General features: G+C 42.8%; 1 protein-coding gene across 6 annotated transcripts in view; it reads right to left on the reverse strand.

Annotated features, from left to right (window-relative positions):
* Positions 1 to 27,827, reverse strand: part of Gabra5 (gamma-aminobutyric acid type A receptor alpha5 subunit) — an 85,650-nt gene that overhangs the window by 19,548 nt on the left and 38,275 nt on the right. For all 6 annotated transcript variants that reach the window (XM_005357818.3, XM_005357817.3, XM_013350237.2 and 3 more), the window contains 2 exons: positions 18,094 to 18,176; positions 2,636 to 2,779 (listed from right to left, as the gene is read on the reverse strand). In XM_005357818.3, the coding sequence (XP_005357875.1) occupies positions 2,636 to 2,779; positions 18,094 to 18,176 (227 nt within the window). The remainder of the gene's footprint in view (positions 1 to 2,635; positions 2,780 to 18,093; positions 18,177 to 27,827) is intronic.

Genomic DNA, 27,827 nt, shown 5'->3' on the forward strand with positions numbered 1-27,827 from the left:
TCTATCTATCTATCTATCTATCTATCTATCTATCCATCTATTCTCTCATACAGTACATCCCTATCACCACCTCCCCTCCCTCCACCCCTCCTACTCTTCCTACACACACACCTCCCGTCTCCCCCCAGATATCCACTGCTTCTCCATTTTCCTTCAGAAAAGACCAGGCCACCCAGGCATATCAGTGGAACGTGGCATAGCAAAATGCAATACGACTAGGCACAAACTCTCATATCAAGGCTGGCTATATCAACTAAGTGGGGCTCACAGGGGCTCACAGAGACTAAAGTGACAACCATGGAGCCAACAAGGGTCTGTGCTAGGTCTTCTGCATATATGCTGTGATTGTTTAGCTTTGGGTTTTTGTGGGACTGGCTGCCTGGCTTTCTTAAAGGTCATTTCATAAGCAAATCTTGTGAACCCTAAAGGGACCTTGCTGGTGCCTGCTTTTTCGGAGAAAATCAGATTTGTGTGTTTCACTAATCCCCCATCAATCTGTGTCATGTTCCCTGCCCCCCTCACCGCTTCATAGCAATCAGGAGCTGAGGATTTAGCCTTGCAGATAGAATCCAGGCATCCAGAGCCCTGCTGGAGAGTTCCAAGGGAGGCAGGACAGCTACTCTCTGCCAAGGCCTAATGCTCTCTCAGCCCAGGTAGAGACGGAGGAACAACCACACAAGGTCACAGAAGAAGTACATTCTTTCTGCCACACAGCAGAGAGACCAGCGTCCTCTGTTTTTCGAAACCAGACTTCTGGGCAATGTCCCATTGCCTGCTGTGGATTTGCCTGGCTGTGTGGGAAGCAAGTGGGGATCTTCCATTTTTTGCCGAGAACGATGCCGTCCTGATGGTTAACTGGTAAGGAGCTGAGGTGGGCGCGCCATGGGTCTATGGGAAGAGAGGCTGTCTGGACAAGGGTATGTCTCCCTAGCAATGGGAAGGATGCTGTGTGTCTCCTTAAAGATGGGAAGGATGCTGTGTGTCAAGTGTAGGTCGTTAGACCATCTGGATTGTTCATCAGTGGGTAATACAAAGCAGGCATTGGGGCTTGGGTACCAGACTGCCGGATTCCTATGATCATGGAAGCATTGTCCTGGAGAGGTTCCCGGTGCACACTCCAGCTGTGGGCTTGCCTACGAGGGGGTAGCGGTGTTCTGACTGCGCAGACAGAGCATTGGCATGTTGGAGACTTCTGAAACCCAAACCCATAGCTTAACAAGGGTGCTACAGATGCCCCAACACATGTGCTTATGATGTCATAGATCAGAGAGAGGGAGAAAATGCCTTCTTACAGAAAAGAAGCCAGCGTTCTTAGCAATGCCTACACATGCTGGGGATGGGTGCTTTTCCAATAACCTCACGCAGCTGAGAGCGGCTGAGAGGTCAAGCAGGCTTCTAAATGGAAGCGAGAAACAGGAATAACGATAAAGATAGATAAACGTCTAATTACAAGGTCTAGTGCCTTCGAAATGGCCAAATTTTGTTTCTCTATAGCACCGGAAGACAAGAAATGCCATTCAAAATACAGTAGGATGCGAAAGTACTATCCTCTCAATTCTTCTTGCTTGTTTACTTTAGATGAGTAACAAAACTGGGCAATGTTTTTAAATTGATGTCTGTGTAGATGCAGGCTGAAACACAGCCTCTCTTATGAAATGCTGAGGAACTGTATGAAACTATTCCCAAAGGCAACGCCCTGTGTCTGCACCCCAAATTCTGCCATATACCTTTTCTTTCCCTAAAACCAGATGTGAAGTTCTGCTTTCTTTACCTGTGACATGGTACACTCCGCTCAGGCTCTCTTTAACACTTGGGGATGCCCAGTGCACTGGAATTGAATTGTTGGTCGCTATGATGGTGCTCTGGCAGGTGCATGCGATATTAAAAAGAGCTTGCCCTTGGTGTCTTGTGTGTATCCTGCCAGTTTCTTGACTGTGAACAAACAGGAAGCAAGCCAAAGGCTTCTCTGAAGCTCAGCCACGTTTCACAGGCATGGCTCGGCTCATCCCTTAAGACTTTCCTCTTCTGTTACACGAGGAAACAGGCTGCAACCCCTGTTTGCCAATACCATCACTGGTGATAGTTTAAGCCATGCCTGCCCTCAGCCAGGAAAGGTGTGGCCATAGAACTTCAAGGTCATGCAGGCTATGTGCATGGTATTCCTCTGTCCAAGCTGGACTGCCCTACAGAGACAGTTGCTTTGTGTACGATTGACGGCACCTGCTGCCTTGTTGGTACCACCTTAGCGCTCGTCTTTTGCTAGTTTGGTTTCCCAGATTCAACCACAGGGAAACCTCTGAGATGTTCAGAGAAGGAATCAGGGGAACAGGCAGCAGGAGGCATCCCCCTCTTGTCAGAGACCGCCTTGTTTCTCAGGAGTGGGGAGGGACATTATACAATCAGATCATTGGGCCTCCAGACGGGACCCACATGTCCACCGCAGATGCCACACGCAGCACAGATCAGTGGCCTCTCCGTTCCCAGGTCACTGCAGCTGGTGCCGCTTCGCCAAGCACAAGAGGTCCTCCAGGAGCCAGAGTACTTATACGGGGTCTGTACTCCTTCCGAGAAGGACACAGAGCCATGGAAGGTTGGACGCCCTTTAGCCACAGACAATAAATTATGCATCTCTTACCTGTGCTGGTGCTGATGTTCTCAGTGCCTACTGTCTGCCCCATGAGGTGGTACTGGTTGAGTCTGGAGCCATCTTCTGCCACAACCACAGACTTGGTGGAACCATTGGTCCAAACGTAGACAACTTCAGAATTAGGGTAAGCATCTGTAGGGAAAAGGAAGGAAAGTGGGTAAGTGCAGAGTGGTTTCCACTGGGAGAAACATGAAGATGCTGATGACTGGGGGAAGATGTTGGGAATCAACCTCCCGGGCCATGTGGGTCAGACCCTTGCTGTCACAAAAAGACCGGATGCTCCAATTATGCCACCCATTAAGCCAGTTCTTACGTATTATGTATTCTCTTCCCATGGACCAAAGAATAGTCTCATCTCTGAGACAAGGGCCTGCCATCCCAGCAGATCCGTGACCTTCACAGGTCACTATTCTGTGCCGTAGTTCCTTCATCTGTGGGATGGGCTGATGACAGAACCCACATTGAGGTGGCTTGAGATGGCTGAGATTTAGAGAGCTGCCTGACTCACACAATGATATTCAGCTGTACGCACAACAGTCAATTATTCCTACTCCAAATCTTCCCTGTGTACTGGCCGCACTGTCCAGGGTGACCGGCTGCTTGGGGGAGACAGCAGCTCTGCCCAAATGCCAGGCCACCAACTTGTCACTTCCACCACCAAAGCTGCTCTGCAGATAAAATGAGGGCAATGATGATCTCAGATTATCACTGTGGCCAAGCATCGGTCCCATCAAAAACCGGACCCGGGAGTAGATTTGCAAATGCCGAAAGGACTCGGCTGACTAGTTGGCTCTGAAGCTGGTGGAAGTGGCCACAACACCAAGAAGGGGGGAATGAGCCTGGCTGGGGCAGTTGAAAAGGAGACAGGGACTTTTACCCACGGCCGCGTGGAACTGAATGCTGCCGCGCTCAAAAACCTGAGGCCTACTCAGAATGTCCAGAGAAAAACGCAGCCCTTCCCAGCACCACGATTCAGGCCTTGTGAGACAGAGAGGACAGAAAAATCTACCAAGTCCCGTGGGCTTTTGGTTAGAGAACAGTCGGGCTGCACAGGTGTTACTTTAATCTGTGAGGTTGGTGAGAGTTTGCCATATCAGCAACGAAAGAGAATTGGGGCAGATAGGATAGAAAGCAAACCCATGTACCTCCCTCAAGAAATTCATGCTCTGAGGAAAGCAAGAGCTATGGCAGGAAAGGCCTGCAGACACAGAAAGGGCAGGAAGTGCTGTGAAGGCGGCTGAGGAGAAGGAAGAAGCACGTGACAGAATGAGATTGACTCAGGGCTTTCTTTCAGGGTATCTAAGGGATGTTCAGGAGTGGTTCTGTGACCCTTGAGATTAGGGAAGCTGCAGGCGACAGGTCCAGAAGCAGGAGCAATCCAGAGATACCTGAAAGAAGCTAAGAATATAATGAAGAGGGTGGGGCAAGACAGTAGAGCCTTGGGGACTTTTCCACTGGTTTTAAGCAAAGATGTGACCTACTCAAATGTGGACGATCTCAAGATCTGTTGACCTGTGTAAGGAAGGAAACAGAAAACAGGAGGGAAAAGACAGAAAAGGACACTCAACATTAAAACCATCTTGTTCAGCAGTGGGAGGAAGATGAGAAATCAGTGTGCTGTGGGGGGTGACGTGGTTGTTTCTGCTGAGCAGGGTCCTGGGTTCTGAGGAAAGCACACCAGAGCCTCATGCTCAGGAAGAGAACGGGGAAGGGAGTTTCTTAGGGTGCTGAGAAGTTCAGAGTTCCCAGATGTGGCTATGGTGTGCCCAAGGCATAGCCTATGAGATTACCGACTTCATTCCCTGGCATTTCAGGGTCTAGAATTTGAGAGGAGGAAGCCTTCAGTATAGGTAGCCTCTCGGAGTCCACATCCCAAAGAAAACAGACTCACTTCCCCCACTTGCCAGCCATTCCTCAGCTAGGGGTGGGACTTGGCACCTTTCCCAGCCTTGCTGGGCTTTTGGCTGGCATGGGTTTTGCTGGCAGTCTGGTCACCATGAGTTCGTGTTTACAATGGCACATTCATGTCACAGCGGTCAACCCACTGCCTCTGATTTAACAAAGACAGTTTTCCACTCTGCTTTCATGGTGAGTCATGCACGAGTCTTGGGTGGAGGAGGTATGAAGGAGATGTCTCATTTAGGGCCAAACATGCCAGAGTCTTTTTAACCTGACCACACTGGCCAATGTGGGTTTCTGCAGAAAGAAGATACTCTGATGATGAGGGGATGGTGCACTTATCTATGGGAATTAAGATTAGTACTTACAGTTAGCAGAATAATAGCACCACGTTTTCCCTGTAGGACCTGTGACCTAACTGGCCATGGGTTCTTGGCCCAGTTAATAGTCCTAGGCATGAATTCTTATGGGAAAAAACATAAATCTAATCAGAAATGCATTTGGTTACCCTTGACTTTATTTCACCAGGGGACACTTCCTGTCAGGTCAGTAGTTACTGAAACGTGTGGAGGTCACATCTGGTAAAGACAGGGGAGTACTTTTCTCCAACAGTAATGTGCACAGCGCTTCAGCACTGTCAACGATAGCCAGAAGGAGAATGCTCCCTAGACATTACCAGCTTGCTTTCCCCGTGTCCTATAACTCAGGTATGTGGTGTCTTCAGAAGTTGATCTTGTATTAAGTTTTAGCGATTAGCTGCGAGCAAAGATAATAGCCAGGCATGTACAGGTGGTCAGTTGGCTTCCACTGGACAACAGCTCAAAGAGAGATAACCCATACATGCCTTGGGCTATTTGTTTGATCTCCTATAGTGTCTGGGAGGCACTATCCCCACATCATGGGGTAAATTCATTTAAATATTAGATATATGCATATGTATTTATCTTAGGAAGCTTCTGCAGCAGGAAGCTTCTACATGCCATTTCAACCCCTTTAATACTAGTTATCCCCCCCCACCCTCCATTCTCTCAGCTGACTTACGGCTTCTACCACCCCTAACCCTTTCTCATCCATGATTCCCCTTCATGCCTCCTACCTCCTATCAGCCATCACTTGATATTCTGGTTCCACGGGCCCTTTCTACTCTCCTGGCTTCTATTGGTACGCCAATTTAAACATAGTCATCTAACGAATGGAAACTAGGGTCTATATATGAGAGACAACATGTGTAGTTTGTCTTTTGGGGTCTGTATTACTTCACTACCTGGAAACTTCAGGACTGAATTTCTCCAGACAATGTTCTGTTGTGTGTATGTATCACACGTGCCTGTGTGCGTGCGTGCGTGTGTGTGTGTGTGTGTGTGTGTGTGTGTGTGTGTGTGTGTATCTGGGTTACCTCACTCAGGATGATTTAGTCTAGCTCCATCCACTTACCTGAAAATATTGTAATTCATTTTTCCTAAGAGCTGAATAATATTCCACTGTGTAAATGTACTACATTGTCATGACCCATGAAGCAACGAAAGAAGTCTAGGCTGTTTCCAGTTTCTATTTGAATACGGCAACAATGGAGTTGAATGAGCACAGATCTCTGGAGTAGGATGTAGGGTCCTTTGGGTATATGGACAAGAGTGGTAGAGCTAATCTTGAGGTAGCTACTTCCATGAGGAACCACTCTCGAGGTAGATCTATATCCACTTTCCTGAGGAACATCCGCACTGGTTTGTATAAAGGCTACACACGTCTCCACCCCCACCAGCAATGGGCGAGTGCTCTTCTTTCTTCACGTTCTCACGAGAATGCCGTATGTTTTATTGATCTTGGCCATCCCGATAGGTATGACATGAAATCTGAAACTAGTTTTATTTTGTATTTCCCTGATGGCTAAGGGTGTTGAACATTTCTCTAAGCGTTTCTCAGACATATCTACTTCATTGTTGGAGAACTCACTGTTTAATGATGTATACCATTTTAAGCTGTTGCTTGTTTTCTTGATGTTCTTTTTTGTGTACTTTTTTCTTTCATATACTATCAGATGTGTAATTTGTAAAAAAAAAAACACAAAAAACAAAACTGTTCCAGTTCTGTAGGTTGTCACATTGTCTGAATGATGGGATCTTTTATCATACAGATTTCCAGCTCCATGGAGTTTCTTTTACTATCTGTTGGTCTTAATGTCTATGCTATCAATGGGCTATTCAGAAAATTCCTCTCCTATGTCAACGACTTCAAGCCTATTGACCAATCACTCTTTCATCAGATTCAGCATTTCTGGTCTTATGTTGAGGTCCATTGATCTATTTGGAGTTGAGTTTTGGGCACAGTCATAATATGGATTTATTTTTAGTCTTCTACATATAGACGTCCAGTTTGACCAGCACCATTTGCTAAACATGTCTTTTTCTCCAGCGTGTATTTCTAATTTCTTTGTCAAAAGTCAGGTGTCCATAGGTTTGTGAACTTACGTCTGTGTCTTCATTTGATTTGGTTGATCAGCATGTATGTTTTATGCCAGTACTATATTTTCAATACTGCAGCTCTGTAATACAACTTGAAATCTGAGATGCTGAAAATTCCAGAAATTCTTTTATTATTCTGGATTGTCTGAGGTATCGTGTTATTTGTTGGTAATAGTACTTTTTCAATTTCTATGAAGAACTGTGTTGAGATATTGATGGAGATTGCATTGAATCTATAGATTGATTTTGGTACGATGGTCCTTTGTACAATATTAATCCTATTGATCTATGACAGGGCGATTTTTTCTATCTTCTGGTGTCATCTTCCATTTCTTCCTTCTGTGTCCTGAGGTTTTGTTTTTTTTTTTTTTTTCCATACGTCTTCTACTTGCTTGGTTAGAGTTACCACAAGACATTTTGTATTTTCTGATTGCTGTGAAAGGTACTGCTTCCTTGACTTCTTTCTTGGCCTGTTGTAGATAGAAAGGCTACTGATTTTTTTTGTGTGTGTGTTAGTTTTGCAACCATGATACTTTTCTAAAATCTTTTGTTAGCTATAGAAGTTTCCTGTGGAGTTTTTAGGTTGTTTTATGTATAAAATCATATCATCTTAAAATAAAGATGCTTTGACTACTTTATTTCCTAGTTAAATACCCTTTATTTCCTTCAGTCTTCTTATTGCTTTATCTAAGGCTTTTTAAATACTACATTGAACAGGTATGGAAAAAGTGGACAACCTTGTCTTGTTCTTGACTTTAGTGTTAATGCTTTTTTTTACTCCTTTTATTTAGGTTGATATTGGTGTGGGCTTGTATGTATTGGCTTTAATACATAGAGATATGTCCTGTGTATTCTGAGTTGTCAAAGGCCTTTTCCTACAGCTAATGAGATGATCATATGATTTTTGTCATGCAGTCTGCTTATATGGTGAATTATGCATATTAGTTTATGTGTTTTGAACCATTATCACTGCATGTTTGGAATGAGAACAACTTAACTGTGGTGGATAATCTTTTTGCTATGTTCTCAGATTGTTTGCCAGTATTTCATTCAGAATTTTTACAACTATGTTCTATTGGCATATTGGGCTATAAATTTGTTGTTGTCTGTTTGGTCTCTGTGTTGTTTTGGTATCAGAGAAAGAGTGTCCTCATAAAAGAATCAGACAGTGTACCTTCATTTTCAATTTGCAGGATATTTGAGGAGTATTGGCATTAATCCATTTTTGAAGGGCACGTTGAATTTGGTGCTAAATTCATCTGGCCCTGGACGGTTTTTCATTGGGAGACCTTTAACTTGTTATTCTATTTCATTGGGGTTTATATGTCTGTTTAAATTATTTATTTGATATTGATTTAATTTCCATAGGTCATATATATAAAGAAATTCACCCATTGCTTTTAAGTTTTCCAGTTTGGTGGAATCTTTATGAATCTTGGATTTTCCTCCATTTCTGTTGTAATGTTACCCTTCTCATCTCTTACTTTATTAATTTGGATTTTCTCTCTAAATATTTCTGTCAATTTGGGTTTGTTAGTCTTGTTGATTTTCTCAAAGAATCAACATATTTTTTTCGTTGGTTCTTGTCTGTTTATTATTTGTTTTCATTTCATGTATTTCAATCTTGAGTTTGATCATTTCTTGCTGTATACTCCTTTTGAGCAGTATTTCTTCTAACGAGTCTAGATCTGTCATGTGTACTAAGTTACTAATATGAAATATTTCCAAATTATTATGCAGATACTTAGTGCGATGAACTTTCCCCTTAGACCTGCTTTCATTGTGTCCCATAAGTTTGGATATATTGTATTTTCATTTCCGTTCAATTCTAAATTTTTTAAGTTTCCTTCTTGATTTCTTTCTAAAGCCACTATTCATTCAGAAGCAAGTTTTCAATTTCTATTAGTTTTTAAGTTTTCTATTGTTTCTGTTACTGATTTCCAGTTTTAACCCATAGTGATCAGACAGAATATAAGGTGTTATTTCAATTTTTTATATCTTTTGAGACTTGTCTTGTGTCCAAATATGTTGTTAATTTTCAAGAACATTCTATGAGGTGCTGAGAAGAAACTGTGTTCTTTTTTGTTGTGGGTGAAATGTTTTGTAGATGTTTTCTAGGTGCAATTGGATTTCATAATTCATTATTTAGTTTTTGTCTAGATAATTTGTGTATTGGGGAGAATTAAGTATTAAAAGCCACCAATCACCATGATCACTGCATGATATTAAATTTGTGATTTTAGATGTAATAGTGTTTCTTTTATGAACTTGGGTGCCCTTGTGTTTAGTCTATGAATGTTTAGAATTACAGTATCCTCTTGATATATTTTTCCATTGATGTGTATGTAGTGTCCTACTTCTTCCCATTACTTTTTGTTTAAAGTACTTTTTGTAATATTAAAATGGCTATATCTGTTTGCTTTAATGTATCTGCTTTCCCCCATCCTTTTACATTGAGAGATACCTATCCTTGATTTTAAAGTGAGTTTCTTAGATGCAGCAGAAAGATGGATCCAGCTTTCTTACCCAATATGTTAGCATATGCTTCTTCTTGGATAATTCAGACCATTAATATTGAGAGCTATCAACAACCAATGTTTATTGATTTCTGTTAATTTTTGTTATGGTGTGATTTTTCCTCCATTTTGATGAACTGATCTTTAATAATTTGTTCCTCTGTCTTCTTGGGTGTAGTTAATCTCTTCAGACTGAAGTTTTCCTTTTTATAGAGATTCGTTGACAAATAGAAATTGCTCAAATTTGGTTTTTATAATGGAATTTTTTCCTTCTTTGTCAATTGTGATTGATAGCTTTGTTGGGTATAGTAGTCTAGACTGTCATCTATAATCTTTTGGAGTTAGTAGAACATATGGATAGGCCCTTCTGGCTTTCAGAGTTCCATTTAGAAGTCAATTGTTATTCTAATGGATCTGCCTTTAGACGCAATTTGGTCTTTTTCCCTTGTAGGTTTTAATATCCTTTCTCTCTTCTGTACATTGAGTGTTTGGATAAGGATGAATTATGTGGAATTTCATTTTTTGTCTTGTTTCATTCTCATGCTTCTCATACCTTAATAAACACCTCTTTCTTTAGATTGGTAAGATTTTTTCCTATGATTTTGTTGAAAATATTTTCTGTGCCTTTGACCTGAGTCTTACCTCTTTCCTAGATCTCTGTCATTTGAAGGTTTGGTCTTGTCATAGTATCCCAGATTTGTGCCTGGGTGTTTTATATATTTAACTTTTTCATTGACTGACCTTTTATACTTCTTCTATCTTATATTCAACACCCAAGACTCGCTCTTCCCTGTCTTGTACTCTATGTTTGATTCTTACTTCTGGGGTTTTATATTTTATATTTTCAATTTTTAATTTCTAGTTTTATTTCTGTTTGGATTTTTTATTAGTGATTTTATTTATATCTTGAATTGTTTTCATTAGTCCAACTCTTTGTGTGTCCATTAAGTTCATTAGGAGACTTATTCATATCCTCCTTAAAAACCCTTAACTATATTAATAATTGATATATTGGAAGTCCTTGTGTTTCAGCTATATTGTGTTTTTCAGGGCCTACTGTGTCAGGGTTACTGATTTCTGATGGAGATATTATTGGCTTAACTGCTCATGTTTTTATTTTTGCTCTGGGTGGACTGTGGGACAATGGTCTTGTACCCTGTAAAGATTTTTTTTTACTTGAATTGGTTTAATAAAATGTTGATTGGCTAGTAGCCAGGCAGGAAGTATATGTAGAGTGACCAAAATAAAAAAAATTCTGGGAAGAGGAAAGGCTCAGTATGCAGTTGCTACACAGATGCAGAGGACACAAGATAAGAATGCCTCACTAATAAAAGGTACCAAGCCATGTGGCTAATACAGACAAGAATTATAGGTTAATATAAGATATAAAAGTTAATTAATAATAAGCCTGAGCTAATAGGCCAGCCAGTTTATAATTAGTGTAAGTCTCTGTGTGTTTCTTTGGCACTGAAAGGCTGCAGTACTAGGTGGGACACAATCCCCTGTCAACATGGAAGCTAGGCATCGAGAACTATGATGTTTGAAGTATTTTTTGGTATTCATAGCTGGTTCTATCTTTGTTGGGTGAGTGCCTCATCTTGGATTGCTCTTGCCCTCTCTGGATGCTAAGCAAGTGTGCTGACTGTGGGGGTTCCTGATAGAGAGTGCTTCTGTGGGTCAGCTAATGAAGAACGAAATGGAGATGGGGTAAGAGAAAAGACTATGGGTGGAATATATCAAGCAGAATATCAGATCTCAATGATAAAATGGAGTTTCTAGACCAAATTAGAAAAGAACATAATAGTTTTTACATACAAAAATGTGGACTATCTTGAAAAAACCAACTCTTCAATCTATAGGCATAGATGGGGTGGGGGGGGTGAATCTCAAGTCAATGGCATATACCAGATCTTCAATGAGAAAAGAGAATTAAGAAAACACACCCATATAAATATAAGAAGCACAGAGAACACTAAATAGACAAAACCTGAAAAGTCCTACAAAATACCATAGTTAAAACACTAAGATATAGCAAAGTGCATTGAATCCTGCAAGAGAAAAAAAGGCAACCTCGTCATATAAAGGAAAATCCATCATAATAAGTTCTGTTTCTCAGTGGAAGCTTTGGAAAGCAGGAAGGTCCTGGGGCAATATATTCTAAGTTCTAAAAGACGATGACAGTCAACCTAAAGTATATATGCAGCAAAACTATCTGCCATGATTGAAGGGGAAAGAAATATTTCCATGGCATAAACAACCTAAAAAAGTACCCAACAAACCAAACCTAAGGAAAATTCAGGACATATTATTTCAGGATGAAGAGAGGAATGAGCATATCAGAGAGATTGTGAAAGAAAATAAAAAACCATAATTATTAGACAAAAATGACTATGATAACAATATAACGAATAACACCAAAAGTCACCAACAAGATGACCCCAATTAATGCATACAAAAATCTTAAAAAACTTTAAATATCAATGGGCTCAATTCTCCAAAGACATAGAAGGGCTGAATGGATCAGGAAGCAAAATCCATCTACTGCCTTGAAGAAACACATCTTAGTTTTAATGATAGGCATTGCCCTAGAGTAAAAGAATAAACAAAATACTTAAATCAAATGGAATCAGGAAGGAAGCAGATGTTGATCTTCTAATATCTGGCAAAATAGACTTCAAATTAAAACTAAACCGAGGAGACAAAGTAGGATACTTCATTCCAATTAAGGTACAGTTAATACCTTAATACAGAAGATATTACTACTCTAAATATATATGCACCAATCCCAAGTGATGCAACTTCCTTAAAAAAAATCAAAAGTCACAGATTAATATCAATCCAATAATATTCCACTTTCTCGAGTAGGAAGGCTGTCTAATCAAACAATAAACAAAGAAGCTTTAGAACTGATTGACATCACAGATCAAAGGGATGTAGCTGATATCTACAGAATATTCTATCCAAATTCAAACACCAAAGAACACACAGAATACAACAGCACATGGAAGGCTTTCAAAATAGCCCATATCCAGGGACACAAAGCAAACATTTCTGAATAGAAAAGGATTGAACTCACTCCTTGTATCCTGTTTGACCACATGCAGTAAACTTAAAAATGACGGGTAAAATTAAAAACAAACAAAACTTCTAGTTAATACACAAATTTGTAGAGATGAAACAACTCATCGTAACAGGGCTCTCATAAACACAGAAAGTATAAATATTGTTAATCAACAGTGTGACTAGTGACAATCTAAGACAGATTAAGGTCACATACAAAGCCAATTTTAAGTAGTGTTTTAGTCTCTTAAAATCTGTGTCTCTTGTTTTCTTGCTATGTCCTCATAGGGCAGAAAGGATAAGCGCTTTCCCTGGAGCTTTTTATTAAGGGCACTAATGCTACTCCTCAAAGTTCTATCCTCATGACATAATCACTTCCCGAAGACCCTCCCAACACCACCCGGCACACTGGGAATTAGCTTTCCGCACATGAATGGGAGGAGACATAATCATTCAGACCACAGTGAAAGTCAAGATTAACGAGCAAGTCAGCATGATGACTTAGCAAATCTGAACTTGACACACCCAGGTTAGGACTTGATGAATTTTGATGTTCATATCTACCAGGCTTACTGAAATTGTGCAGTCACTCTGCCTGGGGTCTCTTGGATGCAAGAGTAGGGTCAGGAATCCATGTTTAGGATGCACTAAAAGCTCACAGCAGGAGATGCACAGCCCGTTCCCTCACAGAAGTCGCTTCTAGCGGTAAGTGTGCAGGTCTCCAGTTCTTATCCTGATAATTTAAGCTAGTACTTAATGCGCTATTCTAAGAAGAAAATGAACAAAATAATTTCTCTTTTTCAAATACTTCACACTGGAGCACTGCGGATGGAAGACATGCCATTATCCATAAGTGATTTCCCTACAGTCTAGGAAGCCTTGTCTATAAACCAGGACTAATTTCCACACTGACAGGAGAGGCAGTAGCCCTAAGTGGCTAGCTCCCTTCTGCTCTACACAAACCAGAGAAACCTGAGCATGTGGCTCAGCAGAAGAGAGACACACATTTGCATTCTTTTGTCTCCTAATAGTGAAGAACTGTTGAGTTGGGTAATTTAAGCTCATTATACTTGCGCATTTAGCTTCTGCGCGCTCACATGCATAAGCAGTATAAGTGAACAAGTTGGCTAAGCATCTATTCTTTTTTAGCAAATCTAAAAGATAAAAGACAAATAAAAACACCTTTAATTGGGTAGCAGTTTGTCTCTTAGCATGAGCGTGTTCTGAATGCGAAGCTTATGAGCTGAGGAATGGTTAAGTTTTCTAGAAGTTGCTAGCACCCAGTCAATTAAAAATAAACAAGCTATGTGGTGGTTTGCATAGGGCAGGGGTGATGATAGCAGATTATGTAAATAAAAACTCAACACTAAAGTCAAATAAGATCCACTTCCATAATATCAAGGACATTAAACCTGACAAGGCAATCTGAAATTTCTGCTGGGGTCAGGAATTGTCCCTGCTGGCTTTGCTCAGCGTGCATCATTCATATAATTTACTGTCCTGGTGGAGAGTGGGGTGCCTCCCTTGTTAGGTGTGTGTGCCTCTTTGAGTGTGAGTGACTTCCCTGCAGCTGGCTGCCTGACAAGTATGAAATAATTTTAGTGATGAAAAAAAAATTAGGCTGTCACATACTTTCCTTTATCCAGAATTGCTTTTGAGTTGCCTGCCCTGAACGCCATTGCCATTAAGCTGGGATCACAGCGGACAGAATTCATCTAGCCAGTGACCAGAGCAAAAATAGCCTTGGTGTTTTGTTTTTGATCAAATCAAAGCCTAATCTTCACATGGAGGGAGCGGCACAAATTTAAACTACAGTTAATGTTCTTTTGGAGATTACTGTTCCTTCAATCATGGGACTTGGCAGTCTCAGGTGACCTACCTGGGGAACGTCAGACTCAATGGCACCTCATCATAAACACTGATGATCACTGCCACCAGCAAGTGACTCTGAGAAAGAGTGATGACCGTTCTTTACATCATTCCCCCAAAGAAATGGATACCATAACTGCAATATAACACTCGATGGTAAAAGTTTGAAAAAATGAATGATTTCTGTCCACCGAATGTTTCATTTATCATACATACTTATCTCCCTTAAGCAGGCCTCCTTTTAGAAGCCTAGAGTAATCCGTAATGAAACCCTTTGGGTCAGAAAGGCTGCCTTCCAGGAATGGCAGAGGGCAGAGATCAGGCAGCGGCTACTCTTGTCTGGACCCCCACTAGAAATCACTCTCAGGGCACTTGAGGGAGACCTGGCACTGGAAATCTGAGGAGAGTGGACGCCTGGAAGGAAATTGTAAGCCAATGCTGCAAGGTTGCTAAGTCCAGGCAGGATTCCTCTGTGCTGCTGAAGCGTCTGGGCCTCCAGAGCCCCATAGCTGGGAGAATCCCAGGCAGGAGCTGGAAGTGTGATGTACACAGATGCACACAGTCACCCCAAACCTCCACCTCACGGAGTCTCTGAAGCCAGGCAAGGCTGAGATTGAAGCCTGAACCCTGAGGCTAAGTAGCTACATACAAACGTGTGTGTGCATGTATATATATGTGTGTGTGTGTGTGTGTAATATTTTAAACATAAAACATATTCTCCTTTAGTATGAAGGCAAAATATCACATTTACATATATAACTTTTATACATATCATATTTACACTGTAGGTATAATGTATGTGTTCAGTCTAGATCTCATACCCTCTGCAATGTAACTGATAAAAGTATGCATCCAGATCTTTCTGTGTGCTTCCCCAGGGACAGGCTTCTGTTTCAAATGACATTAAGTGCTATGAACGGGAGGAATTAGGAACCCTGCAGCTAGCTCAGAGCAAAGAGGGAGGCCCTGGGCCTGTGAGCACAGGGATGGCAGCTTGGACTGGTGGCAGCCATAGCCACAGCAGCTGTAGCTGCTGCTGACAACTCAGTTGAGTTCAAGATGGCCAAAACAGGAACAAGCATGTACGTACAAAGGAGAGTCTGCAAACTGGGTGATGTGGGACACAGGCTCACCATGCTGACTCCGCTAGGGGCTACATGGTGGGTTACTTAAGTGTCCGTGGGAAGTAAAGAGTCCGGCTCTTGATGAAGCTCCCAGCCGGTCAGCACGATCCCTCCCGGACTCATCAGAGACTTAACAGGTTGAGAGTCTAAATATCAAATATTGGCTTCTCCTGGAGAACGAAGGAGTTGGCTGAAGATGCCAATGAGCCAACTTCTTTTCGAAAGGCTGCCTAGGGAGCAGGCTTGATCTTCCTTGTCTCTGAGTCTGAAGAGGACCAACCGTAAGCAAGATACTCTTTGCATAAAGCAAAGCAAGTGACTCAGACCAGCACCAAGTGTGATGAGACTCAGAGAATGTGTCCAGGTGGACGGGTGAACATGGCCAGGTCAGGAAGACCGGTGGACAGTTAGTTAGATCTTTAATATCATCCAAAGGCCCATGAGTTAATGGCGTGGTTCCTGGGGTGCTGTGCTGGGAAGGTGTATAAGTGAAGCACAAATGTCATTGATGGTAAAGAAATTGAAGGATCCACCGACTTCCTTTTCTCTTTGTTCTCTGTCTTGTGATATGAACGGTGTTGATTTGCCATGTTCTGCAGTAGGACATGTCACCTTGCTATAGATCCAAAGAAAACAATTGCTAACAGAACACAACCTTGAAAAATGTGATCCAAAATATGCCTTCATGTGTTTAGAAGTTGGTTATGTTAAATGTTTTGGTATAGAGATGGAAATCTAAATAATAATAATAAAAAACCTGTTACTTTGTGTAAAGTATTCACCAATATAATTAAATAAAGAAACAATAAAGAATGAAGAAAATAAGGAAATAAGTTCAAAGCCTGGAACGAGATTAAAAACATATTCAAATGAAATGAAGTTGATGGCTTACCTGTAAATGTCTTTGAAAGAGTCACTGTGTTACAGTGTTCACCGAGGTCAGAGAAGTAACACCTGTACAAGTCAAATTTCAACAGAGACAGAGAGTACAAGAATACTACCCAGAAATAGCAGAGAGAAAGATTACAACATTGAACCGGAAAATTCAATAAAGCGAATCAACAGCAGGCTGGGTAAAGCGCATGAAACAATGGTCGAAGTTGAAGATATGTCATTGGGAATTGTTCCGCTGAAAGTGAAAACACACAGAAGAGGGAGAGGGAAAGACATATAAGAATCGCCTTGGGCACCATCAAGTGGACCAGCATGGTGAAGCTTCGGAAGACTGAAGGCGCTCTGAAATGCTTACATGTGGAGAAAAAGATGTAAAAGACAGTCCCGGGAAGCCAAAAAGATACCCCAGCCTCTCAAAAGACAAAGAAATTCACACACACACACACACACACACACACACACATACACACACGCCAAAAAACAAAAAACCACATCAAAAGTTATCTATCAAAAGTCAAAGACAAAGAGATCTTTGAAAGCAGCAAAAACCAAATTGACTTGAGTACACTCCTGTCCAAATCTTGCATCCTATGGCAGGATAATGGATGCAATGACTCTGGACCTTGGCAGTCTGAATGATGGCACAGGTACGTGGCCAAGGGGTGAAGTAGCCAAGATTCGATGCCTCCTACTTTTCAAGCTGAATCTGAGAAAGAACAGTCTGTTTTTGAAAATGCAGCCTTAAACCATCTGGCCCACAGGTCTCTAATGCCAGGAACTTTTAAGACTAAAGCAGGAAAACTACGGGGCCAAGGGTAGCCTGTAGAGAGAGTTCACGCAGGGCTGCCGGGGCTACTCAGTGGAGATCTGTGTCAAAAGGAAAAAAGAAAAAGAAAACTAGAGATTTCTTGCATCCCATGGGAAAGTACTTTCCTAGCGTCTGCAGGGCACTAGGGTGCAGAAAGACAGTACATGGGAGGAGTGTCAAGTCCATATGAACGTAGATGGGAAAAGGGCAGAAAGTTCAGGTCAGCTCAGTTCCAACACTCACACACAGGGAATGGGGGGGGGTGCATTACACGTTCTGTCAGAGTGGCTGGAACCCAGGGATGTCCACCAGATTTGAGAAGTGCATACCTAATGTATTTTGATTTGAGCAGTTACTCAAATAACACTGGCTTATAATTTGAGCGTTCTGAATGAGTAAGAGACCATGCCCATGAAAGACAAGATCACTGCACTTACCAAACAGTCTACAAGAGAGTCAGCATCACCATCCAATAATAAGAAAAAGTCACTGGTTGGGTATGTGAGACTGTGAGGATTATAACCTGAGCGGGACCATTGCAAAGAAAAGCTGAGAAGAGGGGGCTGCCAGCAATGATATGACGATGCACACATTCTATACTGTTCCACGTCTTCAGACATTACCGCCTTACTCCGTCTACGACGGAAGTTCACCGTTCCAGTTCTCATATGGACCACATGTTGAGGATAAAAGACCCCCCAGAACCCCGAGATAAACCGCATCTCACCACGTGCGGTCGCGGACTGAGCCTGTTCTGAATGAATGTGAAGTTGAACCCAAAGCACACCCACAGCTCTGAGGTGTAAAAGTAACTTACAGCTGCCAAATTTCAGGGGGCAAGCGTGGGCATCCATGGGGAAGTCCTCAAGCTGCATGGGGCACTCAGCAGAGATCGTCAGGCTGGAAAGAAAAAAAGAGATGGATCAACGGCCCAGCTCTGCCTCTCATAAGTCCACTTGGATTAAAATTCTAATTAATATGTTTATGAAATTGTCTTACGGTACCCACGGAACTCCATGTTTGTGCTCTAAGTGAGCATCATTGGGAGTGAAGGGGCGGGTCCAGAGCACTCAGGAACCCTATGGCCTGATTATGTGCCTACACACATCATTGCTCATAAAGCCGACCATGGTGCTTTTTTAATGGTTTCCCTCTTCCTACCCCTTATTGTTATCTAACAGGCTTTCTCCGACAAGGCTACAGATACACTTATTTTCTCAAATAGTTTACACATTCAAAGACTACATGTACAATCAGCTCTTTGCCAGAACCTGTTTGTTTCGTTACTCAACAGGCCACAAATGAACTTGTATTGCAATAGCAATTTTCTGGTGCAACCTGGCCATTGCCATTTTAATTCAAATCTAGTCTTCCACCTAAGACTGTCCACTGACCACAATGCCGAGGGCTGCTCATGCCATGGCAGGCATGGTGGGAGTGTTCTAGCCACGTTATCATCGCCACAATAGCCTACAGAGATCACCATGGTTACCCCAGGGGATCACAGATGGAGCGAGGTGCAGAACGTAGAGCTACTCAGTGGCAGAGTCATGAGTGGAGCGCAAGCTGCCTACAGAGAGGCTCTTCTAGCCTCTAGCTCCTAGCCTATGACTAGGCTCTGCTCTGTAAGATGGTCTAGGTACAGTATGCCACAGTGTGTGGATGCTGAGGCCCAGACAGGGTGGAGTGAGCTCCCCAGAGGTTTATATGGTAGAAATCCTAAGTGTCTTAGAGAGACCCAGTGGATAAGATTAGGTCACACAGGGAACTGCTTTAAGAAGGATTGATTTAATTCTTGAATAGTCGTTCTCCCAAGACTGAGTTACTATAGAGTGCCAAGACAGCCTCCCATTTCCTTTGGTTTCCCACCCCACCTTGGGTTTCTTCCACACATGTTTCTGCCATTGTTATATCGTCACCACAGAGACCTCACTAGAGAGTTGAGGGTTTTTCAGCTTCCACAGCAAGAGCTAAATAAACATCTTTTCTTTGTCTATGACCTGGCATTGGGCATTTTGTTATACTACGAAAACAAAAATACTCATGCTTTTATGCCTCTACAGAGTTTGTACTAAAAATTCAAAATTTTAGCCAAATTCTAAATTGTGCTAATGAGCTTATGTTCTGTTTCTTGTGCTCTTTTCCATTATTTAAAATTAAATTAATGACATAAAATATGAAACATTGGACTTCCGATGCATGCTCTAATTCTAACGCTAGCGTAGAAAACAAATAACTGCTTGCAGTCCTTTGCTTGTTCAATTAAGTAGAGATGCTGTCCGTGCTCACAGGATGCAAATGAAATGCAAAAGACATTCATTTTTTTTTTTTGGCCTTTATCACTTCCTTTTGTTAAAACAGATTAGCCTGGTGTTTTAAATTGGTAACATCAATCACTGGTGGCCACTGAAGCCTGAAGAGCCAATCTAGCCATTCACTGAGCAAGCAGGGTGATAGCGGATGCCCGTCAGAAGAGAAAATTCTTTGGCGCTGTTCTGCAGGATAACTCCAGGGAGAGAGTCAGTTACCAAGGGCCATGAGTACAGGGTGGCCGGATATGCCGCCAGTTCTCATTCCCAGGTTCAGATGGAGAGATGACTTAGGAGATGATGCTCTGCACACGGTCATAGAGCAGGGGATACCCATAAAGCCACAGACTTCACCTAACATTTCAGCCAGTATATGTCATGGGTGTGTGCACTGCCTTCTGATCTTGGAACAAACTGCATCTTTCTCACTTTCTAGCAGAACCATCTCTGACATCACCAATCCCTCTCACAGTTCTGACTTTGAGAGACTCATTTTAAAACTCTAATGTGTATGGTGCGCATGTCTGTCAGCCTAGCTCATAACCAACGGACTCTCCTTAAACCTTTTTAAAACTTATTTTACAGGATTGCTAACTGAAAGGAAAGTTTTCGGCTGCAAACTATGAAAGGGGGCTATTTCCAGGCCTGTGGAATGGTGCTATAAACAGAGATTAACTTGCCAGAAATTAGGGAAATAAGGACTTAAAAAGCACAGCCATTGAGAGCAGTATCAAGCAATCATAAAGCTACTGTCCGTGATGGTTACATAATTTAGGAGATGTATTACAGAAAGCAATAATGAAAAGTCAGACTCAGTAGTAGAACTAGAAGCCACATGGCACAGGAAGAACACCAAAGCCCATGCAATAGCGATCACAGGACACAAGAGGACCGTGGGAGTTGTGTGGCCCTGTGGTTTCCGCTCTGCCAGGAACACTGGGGTTCCATCCCTGGGAACAGCGTGAGGACAGAGAGAGAGGTTCAGATAAGCCAGTTACAGCTCAAAAGACTTCAATTAATATACCCAGATCTCTATCACCCCTTAATAACGTGAACGATATGACTGACATCTTCATGGCCCCCTTCCCCTTTCCAAGGGGGTATAGCTAAGATAATGCCAATAACAGAGCCTCTATATGGTCATTTCCATGTTGGCCAGCTCTCTGACTGTGGTTCCTCAGTTTCCCAGTGTTGTGCAGGCTGCCTGGAAGCGGAGTCCTCAGCCTGGTTTTAGACATGGTGAATATTGCAGGCCCATTCCCCATCCCTCTGTGCTGGTCTGGCTTTGTTCATATGATCATTGGGGGTCTAGAACGTAGAACTTCTGCAGTATGTCTCCAGTTTCAAAAAGAGACGCCACAGAAACAAGACTCCCACCTTGGTTACTCTGTCCATCCCCGGTGTATTTCGTCTCTGCTGCTGGCCAAGATCAGGGCCATAAAGGTGGGCCAGAGTGTTCCGGCTGCCTTTGTGGGGTTCACTGAAGGTGCTTGCCCCCAAGAGCTGCCTGGCTGCAGAGATCACTGCACTAGCACATTTAAAGCAGTATTCTGGCAAGAGATGCTCAACCGGAACCTTCTCGTGGCATGTTGGGAGAGTGGAGATGTCCCATCTACACTGTAGGGGCCAGAAGATACAAAAAATGCGTGCAGAGCCCAGCAGACAGGGCTTCATTAGGTATGTTTTAAAGACTCTGTAAAAACGGTTCCAGCAAACCTATATGTAACAGTGGCTTGTATAATGCAACCAGCATCTTAGACTCATACCTTATTTGTATGAGTCTTATAGTCATTCGGAAGCCTCGGGACAGCTGCTTTCCCAGTAATGGTCCCCACCTGCTAACAGGCAACAACAGGCGGAGAGCAAATGCAATACATTTATACAGCTGTTTTTACACACTGGACAAATAGCTTGGGTTTGTCTAGATAGAGGGACTCCTCTGTTCTGAGCTTTTAGACACAGAAAGGACCCTGAAAGGTAACTAACCGCCACATGGAGTTCAGCTCAGACCTTTTTCCGGAAGGCCTGGCTGTCATAGACCAAAGGAGCCAGGTAAATGAGCTATACAAAGCCGTAATGATTTTAGCTACAGTTAATGAAGCTCAAAGCGTTCAGAACCCTGCCTTTGGCCAAAATTCTCTGAATTATTGAAAGATACAGGCACAGGGTATTTGATTTCCAGAAATCCAATTTCTGTTTTATTTATAAATTCTGCTAACGCAATGCAAGCATTAACAAGTGGGACCCGATGCCTGACAACTGAATCTTAATAGAAGGGAAAGAGAACTTTGCAGGTAAAGATCATTGTTCCCAATTGGTTTTATGTTTCAACTGAGAGCTTGGGACCCCACATTCACTAGCTTGGGTTCCTGTTTGGCCAGAGAGTCACTCACATGTACAAGGTACTTTAGTCTAAACAACCAGATCCCAGAGTAGCGTCATCATTCGCTGAGTGACATTTATAAAAATGCCTAACTTCTTTAGTCCAGTCTTCCCATCTGGAAAAGAAAGACAACCGTTGATTTTATGCTCTGAGAAAGCATAAGAATAAAACAAAGGGTTAACCGAGATAGGAACTTCAATGACAGCAAGGTGACTACAGACTGAAGACTTTCTGGTTTCCATGGAAATACTGCAGCAGAAGATGTGCTGCAAAGAGGCAGACAGCACTGCAAACATCAAGAAGATGCACAGCTCTCCCAGACCGAGGACTACCTACCACATAGGACAAAAACCTGGATGCGGATGTAATTAGTTATAGTTCTCAGCATGGGGAGACACGCCTGTTGCCCTAGGCTGTCCAAGTAGATCGGTCTAATTCCACGGGTCCTTTCAAGAGGATGTGAGAGCGTGAGAGTCTCAAGGGAGATGCGGGGACCGAAGCAGATGTGAGGATAAGGCCCAGAGCTCAGCGATGCAGGTGGCTTCCAGGAACTGGATGAGACGAGATTCTCCCCCGGAACTGCCAGAACCAATGAAAGCAGCCAGCACCTTGATTTTAGCCCCGTGAGACTTTTGTGACTCCAGACTCCAGAACTATATGGGTCGATAGAATTTGTTGTGGTCTAAGCACACACATTTGTGATGATTTGTGGCAGTACCAGTGGGAAACAGAAATTTGGTACCCAGACACAAGATGTGGTACTGTAACAAAGTTCTGAAAATATGAAAATGGCTTTGGTAATGGGCTGACAGGGAAAGACTAGGTTTTCGGAGATAGGTAGACTGTGAGTAGCTAATGGCTCTGCAGTGGTGCTGTGATGGATGAGAATAGCCCCCTTCAGTTCCTGTTTGAATACTTGGTTCCTAGATTTTGCAACTGTTGGAGGACTCAAGAGTATGGTCTTGCTGGAGGACTTGTGTCACTGGGGATGGGCAGGTTCAAAAGCCCGCATGATTCCCAGTTAGCTGTCTCTGTCTCCTGGTAGTGAATCTGATGTAAGTTCTCAGCTGCTGACCCAGAACCACGCCTGCCTCCCTGATGCCAGGATGTTCCCGGACTCACACTTTGAAGCTGTAAACTTTTCTATGTTGCCTTGGCCATATAATCAAAAGGTAACTGAGACAAGCTTTGAGAAGCAGATGGAGAACTGTCCGTGGTCACTGTGGGTAGAAACAGGAGAGCTAAGCGCCACTTGGCAGACTCTTACGCAAATGCAGAGCTCCTGGGGACTGAGAAGCCAGGTCCTGTTGTCCGGCAGCAGAACACACAGGAGAATTGTATCTACAGTAACAGGGAAGCACAATTTGTACAGGATTGCCATGAGCTAAATATTGTAAGGCCTTAATGTTCACTGCACGTAAATGCTCCCATGAGCAAGAAAGGGTCTTTGTGGACGGGAATAGGCTGTCTTGAGATGAAGGGGCCATCAAGGAGGACCCCAAGTAATCATGGGAGTTCTTGGGAGACAGAAGGGAGAGATGAGGCCATGCAGATAAGCGGACATGGAAAAGAGAAGACTGTGAGGTGTTATGTTGCCTGCGTGAGGACACAGATCTGAAAAATGCTAAATGATAGCAGTGCCTACCTGAGCCTCCAGAGGGAGTACAGTCCTGCCAACATCTTCATTTTGTGCCCGTGGAACCAATTTCTGGCTCATGGTTTCTAAAGCCTTAAGAGACTTAAGAGAATGCACTTGGACTGGGTTAAGTATCTAGCTTTTAGTGACTTGTTAGAGCAGTCACAGAACGTGAATACTACGAGGAAACTTAGGAACCTGCATTTCTCTACAGATAGAGCACGGACAACCCAAAGCACGAGCCAGAGGGAAGAGCTTCCGCTCCTCACAAGTGCGGAGCTCAAACCGCTGTGAAGACTGCAAAGCCTGCTATAGAGTGTTGCTTAAAGTGCCCCAGTATAAAGTGAGCAGTACTATGTGTGACGCATAGTAGGTGTTCTTAAAACTCTAGGGAAGACACTAGAACCATGGCTCAGCGGTTACGAGCGCTTACTGCTCTTACAGAAGATCTAGGTTAAGTCCCAAGTCACATGGACACTCATAACCACACGGAAGTCCAATTCCAGAGGTCTGACACCCTCTTCTGATCTGCTGCATACATGTACGGCATGTACCTAACATACATGCCGGCACGCAGACATACACATAAAATAAAAATTAAAAAAGCCCTAGAAAAGAAGATGACACGAGCAAAATCTGTACATTCAGGATTCTAATAGTTTGTCCATTCATAAAAACAATGGCTTAGCAAAAGTTTTCAGTACGGCTTTCCAAAAAAAAAAAAAAAACCTCTCTGTAATCTATTAAGAACCTTACAACCCATGACAAGATTGCTTAATAAACAAAAAGTACTCGGACCTTAGTAAGCAAGGCCTGTGGCCTTTAAAGACTTCCTGGTCCCACCCTGTTCTCCAACTCTGCTATAGTAGGGGCCACATTCCCAGGGCAGTTGACTGGGTAACACAAGCGAGTGTCCGATATTCACAAAGAATAATGGTGCCGTGCCTCACTCTCATAAAGGCTTCCTGGGTGACTAGTTCAAGAGCTGCCTTTGTTTTGTCTGCACCAGAGATATCCTGGGCTGACACAGTAGTCTGGGCAGTGCTTACTTCTGTGCAAATGTCCATCCCCACCCCTGGGGGGGAGGCTAGAGGAAGAAGCTAGGGGTGGGTGGCCGGTCAGTAGATAAAAAGAAAACTTGCAAAGTAGAAGCTTAGAAAGATCTGTAAGAGGCAAGGACCATAGAGTCCCCCAGTATACTGGAACTTATGGGACATCATTAAAGTCAAAGACTAGACACAAGTAAAGGAAGAAAGAAAACTGTCATTCAAGGTGCGTAAAGAATGCGCAGCGCAACGTGAGTAAAATCAATTTTAGAATGTATTAGAAGACGTTTCAACATACCTCACCAAAAAGTGCCATGGTGCCAACCACACATAAGATGTCCCAATGACATCTCATCATGGAAAAGCAAGGTAGAACAATGAGATAACATTGCAGTCACTAAGATGACCAGAATCCACAGTTTCTATGGTACCAAGATCTAGGGAATCAGGAGATCTCATTCATCAATGTTGTGTACACAAAATGCTCCAACTGTTTCCAAGACAGCTTGGCAACGTTTACAGAACAGAACAAATCGACCATACGACCCAGAGTTGAGCTTCTCGGTCTTTATCTGAAAGTGCTGGAAATTCATGTCTACACAAATAGCCCCAGGAACATTTACAGTTACGCTCCTAATCACCAAGGACTAATTGCTGATTGGAAGCCACAAATACATCCTTCCATATGTGAATGGCTAAACTCTACCCAGACATTATTCAGAGCTATCAAGAAATGAGCTTTCATACCACAAATTATACATGGGATAAAAAAAAAAACAAATGCACATTGCTAAGTAGAATCAGCCCGTTGGAAAGCCTACATCCATAGCTTCCAACTGCTTGGCATTCTCAGGAAAGGCAAATCTCCATGTTTTATGGCTGAAGTATATGGCATCTTCAGCAATAGGAGATGGAGCAGTCAGCGGGGACTGAGCTGGAAGCTTCATGCCATTGACCATCTGTCACCGTGCTGGAAAGGCTATGTATGCCAGCAGAGGAGAAAAGGAATCACCAGCCTTAGCCAGCTGCCCTGTGAGCTAAAATAACCGCTAACCATTGCACTGCACCCACCGGTACAATGACGGCACAGACGTTATGGTAGTAACCCACCACCTTCTGGTTGGATTCGAGGAGCCTCTACCTGGCACTGTTGTTGGCACCAAGAACTTGTGCCTAGACAGGTCATAGGCCTAGGATATAACATGCCACTATTGCTCGGCTAATGGGCACACTATTAAACTGACTCCTGCTGGCTTCCTTATTGCCCTGTCTATATATCAGTGCATCTCTCAAGCCTCGTTAGACAAGTTTCCTATGTAGTAGTCGACAAGGAGAATCTGTAGGATTCTCAACTCCAAATGAGGTCTCTGTATCATATACACACCCCCAAGGCTCAGAAACAATCACAGAAGAGAGGATGGATTGTAAGAGCCGGAGGCAGTGGATGGGGACAAAGAAAAGGCTTCCTTGACACAACAAGGCCATTGAGAACAGGAAATCACATCAGTTATGACAGCATCCATAAGACTTGCTCAAGCTCAAGCCGGAGAAAAATCCATGGAACGGAGAGGCAGGAAGGAAGTCTTACCCTTAGCTGAGGGATTGGCTATTGGTAACTTACAGATCCTGGGATTGGAAGATTAGTTTCATTAAGGTTGTGAGGCCTGATAGGCCTACCAAATTGCAGTGAGGTTACAGACTGGGCTTGATGAGGGTTTATTTGCTGTCTGTTTTGTTTTGTTTTTTGAATACAAAGTTGGGTGAATACTGAAGGGGAGTTGGACCTGGGAAGAGTTGGGGAAAGAGATGACTATGGTCAAGACACAATGCGTGAATTCTCCAAGAATTAATGAATGTATTGTAAAAGAAAAGAAAAAGCGAATTTAAGGAGATGATAAAAAGATAAGCAATTGTCAGGAACCAAGGGGAGACAGAAATGGATACATCCATGGAGACAGAAATGAGTCCATAGGATTTTTAAGCTATGGAATTTCTGGGTGGTACCATATTAGATACATGTTATTACAATTTTATCCAAACCCATAAAACAGTTCAAAGCATAAACTCTGCCCTGAACCAGGGGCCTGGGGCTATGTATGTTGTAAGCACTACACTACTGTAGCTGTGATAGGGAGGGGAGGTGGGCCATGGATGAGTCAAAGAAGCATTGGCGATCTCTGTGTATTTTTCTATGCTCTGTAAACCTGAAACTGGTCTGAAAGGTGATTTTCTTCTACAGTGATTAACAGAAGTCTCGAGGGGTATATTTGGTTGTGGGGGTGTATGCTTGGGTGTGGGGGTGTATAAAGATAGTCTGTATTTAATCGGTGAATGTGGTTTTCACATGTGTAAGTCCAAGACAGAACCTTGCAGTTATGCACATTAAGAGGCTATGAAGCAATAGTGGAGAGGACGCCTTAACTGCCCTTCCCTTGTAATCAGATCGACGACAACCTCAACTGTCATCTTAGAATCTTCATCCGATAACCGATGGAAGCAGATGCAGAGATCCGTGGCTCAGCAGTGGGCCGAGTTCCTGGAGCCCAGCTGTTAAGGGGGGGGGGGGACAAAAGTACGAGTAGAGGGGTCAAGACCATGATGGGGAAACTCACAGAAACAGCTAGCCTGAGCTGGTGGGAGCTCACTGTCTCCAGACTGACAGTGGGGAACCCGCATAGACCAAAGTAGGCCCTCTAAAAGTGGTTGATAATTGTGTGGCTTGGGCAACTTGTGGGACCACTGGCAGTGAAAGCAATATTTATCCCTACGGTATAAACTGGCTCTTTGGAGCCCATGCTCTATGGAGGGATACCTTGCCAAGCCTAGATACAGGGGAGAGGGCCTTCCTTGGTCCTGTCTCAAGTGATGTGGCAGACTTTGTTGACTCCCGATGAGAGGCTTCATTCTCTCTGAGGAGTGGATGGGGTGCTCTAGGGGAATAGTGGGGGGAGGGCAAAGGAAATGGGATTGGTATGTAAAATAAAAAAATGATTGTTTTAAAAAATAAAATAAAATAAATTCTACTTTGTGAAACCAACTTTCCCTTCCAAAAAAGTTAGTGTATTTACTAATATAATAAGAGATTTGTAAGTGTCAAAAATGAAATAATTGCAAAATAATTAAAATATATGAGCAAATAAATCTACTTCATTTTAAAATTAAGTTCACGACTTCGCT

The sequence above is a fragment of the Microtus ochrogaster genome, chromosome 22 (assembly GCF_000317375.1).
Source record: "Microtus ochrogaster isolate Prairie Vole_2 chromosome 22, MicOch1.0, whole genome shotgun sequence".
NCBI classification, from domain to species: Eukaryota; Metazoa; Chordata; class Mammalia; order Rodentia; family Cricetidae; genus Microtus; species Microtus ochrogaster.